This window comes from Serinus canaria, chromosome 12, assembly GCF_022539315.1.
Source record: "Serinus canaria isolate serCan28SL12 chromosome 12, serCan2020, whole genome shotgun sequence".
Taxonomy (NCBI): Eukaryota; Metazoa; Chordata; class Aves; order Passeriformes; family Fringillidae; genus Serinus; species Serinus canaria.
In genome coordinates this window covers 9,754,806-9,767,441 of record NC_066326.1, presented here as the reverse complement: position 1 = coordinate 9,767,441, position 12,636 = coordinate 9,754,806, and the positions used below count along the sequence as shown (strand labels likewise).

The 12,636-nt window shown below is 44.1% G+C and overlaps 2 protein-coding genes across 3 annotated transcripts; one reads left to right on the top strand and one right to left on the bottom strand.

The window, feature by feature from the left end:
* Window positions 1–316: 316 nt before the first annotated feature.
* Window positions 317–8,679, bottom strand: XPC (XPC complex subunit, DNA damage recognition and repair factor). 2 transcript variants are annotated; one of them, XM_009091109.4, is made up of 16 exons: window positions 8,543–8,679; window positions 7,762–7,963; window positions 7,440–7,573; window positions 7,045–7,168; window positions 6,457–6,541; window positions 5,812–5,969; window positions 5,479–5,599; window positions 5,196–5,285; window positions 3,850–4,782; window positions 3,213–3,373; window positions 2,905–2,986; window positions 2,337–2,471; window positions 1,664–1,833; window positions 1,375–1,468; window positions 1,072–1,161; window positions 317–526 (listed from the first exon to the last, which is right to left on the bottom strand). In XM_009091109.4, exons 1-16 carry the CDS (start codon window positions 8,640–8,642, stop codon window positions 317–319), a joined length of 2,889 nt encoding a protein of 962 aa, XP_009089357.2. In that variant the 5' UTR covers window positions 8,643–8,679. The 2 variants fall into 2 exon arrangements, with proteins under 2 accessions (XP_009089357.2, XP_050835520.1); XM_050979563.1 differs by lacking the exons at window positions 317–526; window positions 1,072–1,161; window positions 1,375–1,468 and having other exon boundaries at window positions 1,679–1,833; window positions 2,337–2,532.
* Window positions 8,680–8,681: 2 nt separating this feature from the next.
* LSM3 (LSM3 homolog, U6 small nuclear RNA and mRNA degradation associated) lies at window positions 8,682–12,217 on the top strand. Its single transcript, XM_050979565.1, has 4 exons — window positions 8,682–8,781; window positions 10,241–10,351; window positions 11,419–11,514; window positions 11,804–12,217. Exons 1-4 carry the CDS (start codon window positions 8,761–8,763, stop codon window positions 11,882–11,884), a joined length of 309 nt encoding a protein of 102 aa, XP_050835522.1. The 5' UTR covers window positions 8,682–8,760; the 3' UTR covers window positions 11,885–12,217.
* Window positions 12,218–12,636: the final 419 nt, after the last annotated feature.

The window sequence follows — 12,636 nt, the reverse complement described above, 5'->3', positions numbered from 1 at the left end:
AAAAATGAAAACAAGAAAAATAGGAAAAGAGAGTGCCTCAGGAAACTCAACTATTAGTGCTGAGTGATACAAAAGAGAGCAAATCCCCAACAATGCAAAGTGATCGTGGGAGGTGCAGCCCTTCTCCCAAGGACAAAAGGAACTATCTGATACCTAAGTGATACCTGTGATCTCAAAGGAAACTGGATACTGAATTAGTTTGGTCCCTGCCTGCTCAGACACACAAGTGCAGAGAAGAGCCTAAGGCCCTAACTGGTAAAGGATACTTTTAAAATTACTATGTTTCCTGCATCTGAGAACACCAAAGAAAAGCTTATCACAGTTTCTCAAAAGGGAACAACTGAGCCGCTTCTCCTCTCTTTTCTCGCTTGCTCTTTTTGGTTTTTATCTCTTCTTGTTTCTCTAGCTGGCGATTCTGGGGCCAGTACATGGCTGTGTTCCCCACTGTGCTCTCTGAGCTTGGAGCTCCTTCTTCATCAGAAGAGAATCCCCCTCCTTTCTCTGTCTCAGGTGCTGATGGCTCACTCTGGAAAAAACAGGTGTGAAAATCAGAAAGTCACTCTAAGAATCACTTGTAACTGCCCCTTCCTAAGAGGGCTTGTCTTTGGTCACAGTGACAATGAAGGCCTTACAGAAGTTGGTTGCTCTGGTTTGGACTTCCCACCCAAATTGCTTCTATTTCTCAACACCAAACATTCTTGCAATACAAGCATTTTTGACAAGAATAAAACCAACCTGTTTTAAAAAGATCAGGCTTTTCATCTTCTTGCAGAAAAAATTAAGAAGTAAAACATCTAACTAAAAGTGCCCCACTCTCCATCTGTTAGCTACATGCTTGGCTTAGAGGAATAAATCCAGGAAGGGGTATGACAACACAGAAAATAGTAATAAAATTAAAAGCATTCACTCCTTGTTAAACAGTCACAATTCTTTGATGAACATGACCACACTGAACTTCTGGCCTAGCTTTTTTGACTAGCTGAAGACTTCTGAGCAACTACAGTTGGAAATTTTATTCTACAGTTAAAATAACCTCTAGAAAAAGAAATGACTAATAGAAATGCAGGATACCTTGATGGAGTAGCGTTGCTTCAGTCTCTCTCTGATGAGAAGTCCTTTTGTCAGCAGCTTCCAATTCCCTAGAGCTCTTTTCTCACGTTTCTGTGGGGGATTGTTATGGAAAAGAGAAAAATTCACTACTGTGAGTTTCAATGTATTTATGCACATGGAAAAGGAAAGCTTTAAGATTTTTAAACTGTCATCAAAAAAAGCCTCCTGCTTGTTGCTTACACAGCCTACTCTGTTTGACTGCCCAGTTTCAATGAAATTTACTTTGTAAATATAACAATAAGGAAGCTCAAAAGTAATTCTCACCTCCTTCTCTTTCTTCTCCATTTCTGCTTGTTCATTCTCCCAGGCAGCAACAAGGACTTCTTTATACTCCTCACACACCACATAGCCATCAGTACTAGGAAGGAGAACACAATTCTCTGTCAGCTGTAAGAAGGCAAAAGAAAGGGAGCAAATGCCTGCTGACCCAGCCCAAAAGCTACTGTCTGTCTAAAAGGATCTACAACAGGTCACACGCTCCCCGAAGCACAAGATATACAAATTCTGCAGGACATCAACATCTGACAGGTGCGACAAAGCAGCTTTTACATACACTGGGTGTGAGTAGCCACCATGAAAATCAAATCCAGTGATGGCCTGAGCACAGTCAATGTCCAACTTCCGTGCCACTCTGTTCAGGTTTGGCAGTTTCAGTTGCACACAGCCCACGGGTAACATGGATGGCAAGAAGAGATAGACATTTCCATATTCATTCCGAGGAACCTGTTATGGCAAGATTTAAAGAGAGATGGTGATAATCCTGCTTTCTGGAGAGAGGTGAGAATACCTGCTCCAACTCAGGGACTCTCCCCTCCTGACCTGCTATTTTCCACTCCAGTATGCAACTAATATTCACATGACAAGGTACAAGCCTAGATTTTAGCTGCATGGTTATCTCATAGCTATGTCTTCTGCCCAAGCTTTGCTACTCAGACTGTAATGCAGAGAATGAACAAGGCAAAACATAGGCTAGGAAGATCAGATGAACAAAACGTTGACTTTACCAGTCTGCACTCACTGCCTTTTGAGTGAGTACTTGTGAAAAAAAGGCCTCAGTAAAGTTTTGACTATTTCCTCCTGTGAACAATTACCTCTGAACTCTTAATCCTGAATCCAGATATTACTGACTGATCTCACGTCTGAAACAGACAACTTCTGGAAAAACAAAGCCCAGAGCTCCACACAAACCCCTTCCTTTAGCACCAGCCCTCTGCCTTCCCAGGTACCTTTCCATCCACTGCTATGGGAGGCTGATACTCCTCTGTCTGCCAGTGGCCAAACAGCGCCAGGTCCTCCCGGTCCCGGTTCGCCGGCTCTGCCAGGCGCGCCTTCCTCGCCCGGTTGGAAAATCCTTTTACCATCTGCAAATGCAACAACCAGGCCTGGAACATCACAAGAAGCTGACAGTGGTTTCAGGTTTTCCTAGGACACCAAAGGAGAAGATTCTGGGAGAGCAGAAATGCTTTTTCCTAGTTTCAATATCCATTGCCAATAAATGACAACCCATGGCACCTGTATGCAACAGGCAGAGATCCAGCAGTGCATAAAAAACACTGGGATGCTTCTGGAGAAGGTGAAAAGTGAGCAGTTCTGCCAGATACCCTTGGGGTGGGAAAAAACCAAAGCTGGGCTTTGGGCAGGATGTAGGAACTATAGGCAGAGCAGGCAGACAGTACAGCTAACACAAACCATGCAAGCACGTGTGAAATCTGCAGAAGACAAAAACCAAAACAGAACTGAGCTTGAGCTTTAGAGGGCAGATGGATTGTACAGGAGGAAGTCAAACCCTCTTACCTTGTAAGGCACTTCTCCAATCCTCACCACTCGAGCTTGCTTCAGCCAAGTGTCCCTGGAGTGCAGCGTGTGTATGCAGTCTCTAAAAAGGCCAGAAAGAAGCAAATGTAAGTTTTCAAGTCACCCATAACAGATCCACAATAAACACATATTTGGAATAATAAAAAAGCTGTACCTTAGTGATACACAAATGCTGTCAGAGCAGCAGAATGCCTCACCTGTTTATGCATGTGGCCTGAGACTACTAATTAGCTCTCCAGTTTGTTACAAAGATCACAGATGCAGGTGATAACAGGTGCACAGCTCACCTGGAGTAGACAGCCTCTCCCCTGCAGTACCCCAAGATAGCAGCTGTCTCGGGATAGATGGCCTGGTATTTCAAGAGGTGCCTCTTCAGTGCATAGAGAGGGTGGTTTTTGTACTCTCCAATTGCTGTTGGTAGAGGCTGATCTTGAAGCTTCACTTGAAACTGTAAGAATTATACAGAAAAGAGTTATTTCACAACTTTTTCACTACCCTTTTGTAAGAAAATAAGAAAGACTACAATATGAACCAAAGAGAAAAAACACCAGAAACTTAGCAGATGAGCCAACAGACCAAAACACTTTTGCTGCAAATAAGTACTTAGATGTGTACTCTGACCTATGTACTTTAAAAACTCCCTCTGAGAAGAATAATGCTGAACACTACACAAACCTCACTAGTAAGTTTCCAGCACAAGCAGTGCAGTACTTCTGCTATGCAGACTTGTCTGAAAAACCCCCATCATTTAATATTATTTCAATTTACCACTGTATATTCTCTTTATGTTCAATCTCAACATTTCAAGTTCAAATACAAACCTCCTTCCTCACAGAAAGAGATTTCTAATGCTTTTTGCCTGAATGAGAATCCAGGGATAGGACTCCTGGCACTATATGTCCTGAACAACCCATTGTGATTTACCTCATTTTGTTCCTTCTTGTCTCTCTCCACATGGGGACTTTCATAGGGCTGCAGTGTCTCTTCCCACCACTCTGGGTCCACACGGCTCTTCCTTGTTGAGGTCATCCACACTGGATCATATCTTTGTGTCACATCCCTGACACTCCCATCGTTGTCAAATCCCACGACGTAGAAAAGCGGCTTTGTGGCATGTGCAAAGCACAGCTGGGGCTGGCCCACATTGCCATGAACACAGTCTACACAAACCCACTTGTCCTCAGGCTCAAGGAAAACCTCCAGCCACTGGTCTGTGCCCATGGCTTTCCTCACCTCCTGCTGTCCTTCATCCTCATCACTAGAAATGATTTTGTTTCTCTTCCTCTGTGCTTCAGACAAGGCTGGAGTTGTACTTTTTGCTGGCTTAGTCTCAGCTCCATACAAATTTTCTGACTGCCTTGTTTCTGAAGTGTTAGTTTTTGACCTTTTCACAGTTGTCAGCTTTGAATTCTGGGAAGCCTGTGAGCTTCTCCGCCTCTTAGGGACAGTTTCAAAATCCTCATCAGAGACATCACTCTCCTCCTCTGAAAGCTCAAAGTCCGAAGCACTGCCCTCATCACTTCCACTCTCCTCCTTGTAACACACTTTGGAGGCCACTCGTCTCCGGCGGTCGTTCTTGGGCCTGACTGGCACATCTTTTTCTGCTGAACTCGTCTCATTATTTGATTCCTTCTGTGCCTGGCTACCCTTAGTCAGCTTTGACTTTTGTGTCCTTTCAGTCTGGGCAGTTTTAGGTTTCTTTGGCTCCTTGTTGTTTTCTTTGCTCTCTGAGGATTTCTCATCCTGCTTGGCTTTTTTGCAGGGGCATGATTTTGCCACAGCTTTGGGTGTTGTGGCAGAACTCTTCTGTCCCTCAGAGGTGCTGCTGTGAGACAGCCTCTTGGATGAGCTCTTTCCCTGCAGGGAAACAGGCCAGGTCACTTTTTTCACCACAGCTAAGAATATGGTAAAAAAAAGACTGAAATCAGCCCAAGGTTCATGTAGACCAAAGGTTGGCAGACACAGTCAATTCACCTGAAAACTTCAGGCAACTGGCTGAAGAGAGGTGTACTCATGCAGCAAGAGTTACCACGTAAGTTTTAAAGAAATGTAAACCCACTGAAACATTAAGAAATCTTTGCTGAAACACTGAAATGAGTGACTTTTTTAAAGAAGAAAATTAAAATTTAGGGTGTGCATTTTCTGCAATGTAGACAGAACCCTGGTTCACGCAGTAAGTGATTCATTCCAAGCTGTAAGAGCCAGAAAGATTTTTTAATCCTACTAAATCAGTGACCTATTCCTTATTCCACACAAACAACAAAAACTACCTTTGGTCTTGTCTCCTTGAGAGGAATAGGCTGAAAAGACAGCACGAGGCGACACAGCAGCTGTAAAGCTCGCAGAATAATTAAAAATATCTGAAAAACAATTTAAATTAAGTAATTTAATCACAGGAGGTCTCGAGACAAAAATACAGGAGAATAAAAAGCTACAGAATCACTTACATCACCAATCTGCTTTGTTCAAATCCACTCCTGCCACCACTTTGTGTATGGTCTGACACACAGCATCCAAACTCACCAACCAACCCTGCACTTCCCAGTCTCTTACATGAACAAGCTCCTCATCATCCTTTGCAGTGTAGATGGCAAACCTCCTCTCCAATGTTGACTGAAGGGGCTCTCCTTTTTCAGTGGAGAGCTCATCATTGACAGTGAAGGTGCCAACAAACCTGAAATACAAGACACCTGCTTATTATCCAGTGTTTGTGACTGTATTCTTAAACTTCTGAGTTCCCCATCTCCTTCTCTAAAAAGGACAGCCCCTCTCACCCTCGTACACAAAATTTAAAAAACCCACAGAAAATCGCTAGTCACAGTTATCCCTATCCCTGAACCCTCACTCTGGGTTCCATGTGACAGCACCATCAGAAGAGAGTTTTACCATTTCACCAGGTTGGAAAGGTAGACAAGGCCCACTTGGCCTGCAGACACTTGGGTGAAGCGCGTGGGAATGATGGACAGACCGATGGCGAGGAGATCTGGCTGGCTGCAGATCCTGTTCCTGTAGAAACCATTTGCTAATAAACACAGCAAGTGAACCTGAGAGAGAAGAGTTTAAAAGTGAGTTCACAAGAGATTTTCCTTATTGGAACTACTGCCCATGGTAAAGACAAAGAATATTTCACTGCTCCTTTTAACAGAGAGAATTGACAATGAAGCCTCCCAAGGACTCACAGTGCTGGCTTCGGAAGACAGCAAAGCACTGAAGTCTTTGCAAGTATCTCCTGCTCTACACGACTGGCAATTTAATCCCAACAGAATGAGAAGATGTCCTTCTATGGAGAAATACACATCCTACTCACATATGCTTTGAGTTAGAATTTTAGTAACATAGACACTGGTGTTTCCAATTCACAATTTAGGAGGAACCTTAACAAGTATCCGTCAGGTCTACAGCCTCTTTGTGTTTTCAGTTCTAGCTGTGACCCCATGTTATTTTATAAAAATTAGTTTCTTCTGATTAGAAATCAGTTCAGACACCTTTATGCTCAATTTCTTCTCTGCCATGGTTCTCTGTGACAAATACCTTATGTGTGTCCTCACGAACCTCCTTGCTGAAACGTTTCATCATTCTCCGAAGGTACATCTCAAACTCGGCTTTTCTTTTTTCTCTGCAGAAGATAACAAAAGAAAGGGATGTTGTGGGATTTCTGTGGACCTGCCTTTCTTGATTCCTGAACTGGGTCAGTTCACAGAGAGAATCCATCCCAGAGAATCTTCTGTCCACACTCAAGGAAAGGTTTAGTGACTGGCTATGTGAACAGGCTGCTAAGGTATTGCAGCAACACAATATCATTCACCCACAGCTCTCCTTGCAGAGATCTCCTGCTGTTCTTTCACAGAAACAGAGACAGTAAAACACAATGAAGTTACACACTTGACTTTCAAGGAAGCTGAAAAGCCTCCTTCATTCCTGCCAACCTCCACTGAAAATTTTTGGTAGAACTGTCAGTGTGTAAACTGTTCTTCATCCCACGACCCTCCATCATTCCAACTCAACGGTCTGCACCAAGTGGGGATTTTCACCCTGAACACAGCAAGTCAGTGACAGTCAAGACTTGGAGTATTTTTAACTTCAGCCTTTAGCAGCCCTCCACCACCTCCTTGTTCTTACCTCCTTTCTCTTTTCTTCACCTGCTCTGGGGTTTCAATCTCTATCTCGACAGGATTGCTTGGCAGCCCCACTGATGGAAGAACAGCAGCTTCTTCTAACTTATCTGTAGAGGGTTCCTGAAGTTCTGTAAAAATAAAATACTAAATTATAAGTAAACATGGAATAGATTACCAGGGAGGACTGATGATTGGATAAAACCTACATTTTCCTTCTCAAGTGTTCAAACAACTTTAAATAGAACACATCCAGTAACTACGAGCTTTTGGATCTTCTATAACACAGTGTGTGCTATGTTACTTCAAATAACTGGGATGCTGGTCACCTTCTCTTGAAGAATCATTGTGATATAAAAGCTCTTAAAAAGTGCTTAACATAAAAATGTACGCAATTGTTACCTTCCACATCCTCCCACTCATCTTCACTTTCATCATCATCATCATCGTTGTCAGTATTATCTTCATCCATCTCTTTTTTAACAGGAGATTCTGTCTTTAACTTCATCTCCTTCTGAGGATGCTTCAGTGAGTCACTGTTAAAATCATCAAAACAGTAGTAGCATCAGGAAATGGAGGTGCTTGTTTATTAAAGACTAAAAATAGGAAAATAAATCAAGCATGACCTCTGCATCAGTAACAACAGATTGAGTATTTGCCAATCAAACCACGGGAAGAAATAATATGAAGAAAAAGGTCTTATAGACTTGAATGATAAATTCACCTGCATATTTCCTCTTTGATACAATTCTCTTTATTTCTAGCATTCTTTTTACTTTCTTTTATTTGTGAATTTGCCTCTTCTTGTTTTGAAGGTTTGGAAGTTTTTGCTGAATTGGAAACTTCAGTTTCACAATCTTCTTCCTTTTTCCTAGCTGGAGGTTTTGAGGTCTTTTTTATACTGGGCTTTTTCTCTTCAAAATCATCTGCATGTGACAAAACAAATGAAGATTAATGTTAAAGTATGGAGTTTCATCTCCATGGCAATCTGAAACAACAGCTCCATGGACTTCATTATAGGCAGCTTCAGAAGAACGTGAGCACTCATAATACTGAGCATGTCATTGTTTGTTTATAAATAGGCAGGATGTGAACAGTGAGACTATTCGGAGGGAAATACTTACGTAACTCACACAAAGTAGCTAAAGATTTCTATAGTCCAACCAATGGAATCGGCAGAAAACCAAGCATCGTGCTTGCCACTCACAACAACTTATTACGGCGTGACGCTGCTCAGGAGAGCGCGGCCGAGATGAAATGACCCTTCACGGGTTGCTCAGCCTTTGCCAGCGTGCGGGGCCCGCGTCACACACGGGTTTAACGCCCGGGATCTGGGGCACTGAACCCACCACCGATAACCCTACGATAACCCAGCCCTCCAGCCCGGCGGGGCCGTCCTTCCCGAGGCGCGCTGGCACCGCTGCCCCAAGACCCCGCGGCCGGAGCGGCCGGTGGCGCGGCGGTGGCGCAGCTCTGGCACGCCACGGCCTCTCTGCTGCACTCACCCTTCTCCTCCTCCTCCTCTTCCTCCTCCTTTGGCAGCCTCCCGGAGCGCCTCTTTTTGGCGGCTGCGGGCCGGGGCGATGCTCTGCGCTTTCTGGCCATGGCGCTGCCGGCGCGGGCAGGTCCGGCCCGGCCCCGCGCTGCGGAGGGGAGGGGAAGGGGAAGGGGAAGGGGCCGGGCCATAAAGTCTCGCGGGCGGGCGCGGGAGGCGGTTTGAAAGATGGCGGATGAGGTGGACCAGGTGAGCGGCTCTCGGCTCTTTCAGCTCTTTCGGCGGCTGCAGGGGGGAGGCAGCTCCGGGCTGGGCCGGGCGCGCCCGGGTCCCCCGTGAGGCGCGGCCCTGAGAGCGCTTCCCGTGCGAGGGGAAATCCCCGCTCGGCCGCGGAGCGGGTGCCGCTGTCGGGGCGCGGGCAGGGCTCGCTGCGGGCCTGCTGATCCCGGGCACTGCCGGGGGAGGGAGAGGGGGAATGCTGCGGAGGGCAGTGCGCTGGGCTCTGAAGGAAGGGGGTAGCTAGAACGGAAATATGGGATATAGATGACATATGGAAGGTGTGGGGGAGGTCTTCATCCTTTTTTAGTTGTGATCCTCGAAGTGCCCCTTTCGCACAGCGAGGGGCCGCAGGCTGCTCTGTGTTGAGGTTTCACGGCAGCCTCGGGGCCCGGCCTGGCCGCTGTGCGGCCCAGCAAGGGTTCGGGAGCGGGGAGTGTGCGGGGCAGGGTGTGCCCGGGCACCTGCGAGCCCCCGGGGGTGTGCCCGGGCGCCTGCGAGCTCCTGAGTGTGTGCCCGTGTTAAAAATAGGTTAGAAATTGTTGTAAAATAGTTAATAGATTGTTAAGCATGCACTGTTAGTTTGGTTATTTTATTGTAAAAGGGGTTAAAAGGGTAGTTATGAGAAATAGGGTACTCAATCTACCATATTACATCTAAGTAAAGTGCAGCACCCCCCAAGCGAAGCAAGCCAACCTGGACAGAACTGTAATGGGCCAACCCAGCACCTTCAGCCTTCATGCAAATGAAGGATACAACAAGAAACCAATCCAAAGGAGCAAAAAACAGGATAAAAAGGGGCTTCTGACTCACTGAAGCCATGCTGCTCCATCTGGGACATGGGGACTGAAAAGAATCCCCAGTGCCGGTGCTGCAGCATCCTGGACGGGAACGCTCCTGCTCGGCTCATGGGCCCTGTGCTTTAGGCCTTTCTTTTCCTTATCATAAATGCTGAAATCACTTTAGTACCAGGAGCTTGCTCCCATTTTTATCACCCGGATACCTCCCTGTGCTGGCACCACTGTCAGTGTGGGTTTGGCTGGTTCAGCTGCATGGTGCCATGGCACAGCTGTGCTGCTGGCACCTGCAGTGTAAACTGTGGCTGCTGGTGAGAAAAAGAGTTCACAAAGTTATAAAATGGATTGTGTTAGAAGGGAGCCTAAAGATCATCTCGTTCCAATCCCCCTGTGTGTGAAGAATGATTTGCTGCAGACTAAACTGAGATCTTGTGACTCACATTGCTCAGGGCTGGTGAGTGTCAGTGGAGTGGTAAATCAGCAGCACTCAGGTTCACCAGGATGTGATGGAATGATTTCAAGTATTTGCACCTTTGTTTTCACTCCTTTATTTTCTTGTCAAACAAAAATTGAGGAGTGCAAAAGTTCACAGGCTTCTTCTGTACAAATAATGCTTTTGCTTTTTTTTTTTTAAGCAACAAACAACAAATACTGTAGAGGAGCCACTTGATCTCATCAGACTCAGTTTAGATGAGCGAATCTATGTCAAAATGAGGAATGACAGAGAGCTTAGAGGCAGATTACACGTAAGTAAAACTTTCACAACATTGTCCTGCTCATTCAGCTAAGCACTGGGCAGCCTTTCTTTACAAGTTTACCTGTAATATTCTATTAGTTGTTGAAAAAATTAGTTTTAAAATATGAGTAATTGTATTTCATGGTTGAAAGTGCAGAAGTAGTTGGAGAAAGTAGGTTAAGAATTGTCTTAGTTACCATAACTGTAATGTGATTGGTGGAAAAAAAATCTCATTTTCTCAGTACTTTGTCAGCTGTTAACTGCTTCCCTAGGAAATCAAGAGATGTATTTTGTTTTTCTTTTCTCCTGAATGATACCAAGCAACTGATTTCACTGTTTTTGGCTTCCATTTCTCTGTCTGTGAAATAAGCAATAATGCTGCAGGCCTCTTCATATGATGTACCCTGAGGCCTCTTCTAGACTGAGGTCATCATTACCAAACAAGAATCCTTTAAGGCACACCCTGGGAGGTGTGATAGGACAGGTGCTCAGCTGGGTTCTCAGATTTTTGATTTCTGTTAAGTCAGTCATCCTACCTGAGTGCTGTGCTCTGCTGGGGAAGACAACCAGTTGCCCCATGAGTTAACTGGGCCTCAACTCCTTTGGAAACACAGAGATAACAAGAGATCTGTGAGGGACACATGTAGTTTGCAACATGCTTTTTGTAAGGATTTTGGAACGTGTGTTTAAGGTTTTGTAGCACTGTATGAGAAGCAGCTTTCATACCCTCTAAGTTGCCCCTGGGCAATCGGTTCCAGGAGGCTGGACTGGGAGCAGTGTGGAGCTGGTTTAATGTTAACAAAGTCTGTCTGTCTCTGAGGTCTTGTAAGTGCTCTCACAGAATGCTTCAGAGCTATTTCCTGCAAGTGTTTCAGTAAATATAAATGTTGTGCATTCTTTTTCCTGCTGCAGAGTTCTCATTTGTTTATGTTGAGTAGTAACTAGAACTGATAGTGCTATGTTTTGGTCAAAATCAGACTAAACTATTTATGTCCGAGAGTCTTGCTAAAATTCTCATTTGAATAAACTCATGTTTGAATTTTGGAAACCATAGTAAAAGAAACTTAATTTCTACAGGCATATGATCAGCACTTAAATATGATTTTGGGTGATGTGGAAGAAACTGTGACTACAATAGAGATTGATGAAGAAACCTATGAAGAGATTTATAAAGTAAGGACTAAAAAAGGAGCTAATTTATCCTCACAGATTTCTTTTATTTTAAACTACACTATGTTATATTGATAAAGTAGTTTATTGATGACTGTTTTTCAAACCAAGCTCTAACAGGATTTGGACAAGCTGTTATGAAAGTACACAGGATATCTAGACAGTTGGTGTTAATTGTTTTGATCTCTTCAGCTTGCCAGCACATTGAGTGTTTGTTGGAATTGTTTCAGGTGTGTTTTTATGATTGAAATGAATGTTTTGTAAATGTAAACTTTTCTTTCCTTCTTCACAGTCTACCAAGAGGAATATTCCCATGCTCTTTGTCAGAGGGGATGGTGTTGTGCTTGTAGCTCCCCCGTTGAGGGTTGGTTGAAGCAACAAAGGACTTAACCTTCTTGGAAAGTTCCAGACTTTTAGACAGTAGTTTATGTTTCAATCATGTCTCAAAATTCTGTAAATGTTTTTTATATGATATTTTTGTCAGTTCTTTTGAAAAGGGGAGGGGAAAGGGAACCAGTTTGTCTTGCAGAAAGTACATGTAGTCAATTGAAGCAGTGTAAAATTCCACCCGATCTCAGAATTAATGTAAACTGCTGTAAATTGTCTGCCTTGTCACATTCAGTAAAAGAATCCTTTTTTTTTTTCTATCTTGGCAGTAGCACTGTCTTGTTTTTGTTGTTTTAAATAAATTTTGGCTTGTCTTTGAGATTCGACTTGTCATGTTTTTTGTGTTGGTGAGGATCTATGTTCTTCCTTAGAGCTAATACTTGATTAGGTTATAGTATCAGCCTTGCTCTCAGAGCAAGCAGTATCTTCAATGTGTTGTTTTAACTTCTGTCCTTACTAAAACCCAAGCTCACAGGTTACTGGTTTTGGGGACAGCACTACATCAGTCAATGGTGCTGTAATTTATGGCTCTGTGTTCAAATTTGTCATGTGTATCCTCATTGTAGGGAAATGGTGTTAATATGAATCTTCCACCTGAGATAAAGAAGATGGGCTTTGGTGCAATGTTTTCAGATGTTTTCATTGTGGCTTTGCCAACAGCTGCAGTTTGCAAGGCCATGAGTAGAGACTGAGGTTGTTGCTCACATGCTATTGAGTTGCCTGCTGCATTCATTTCCC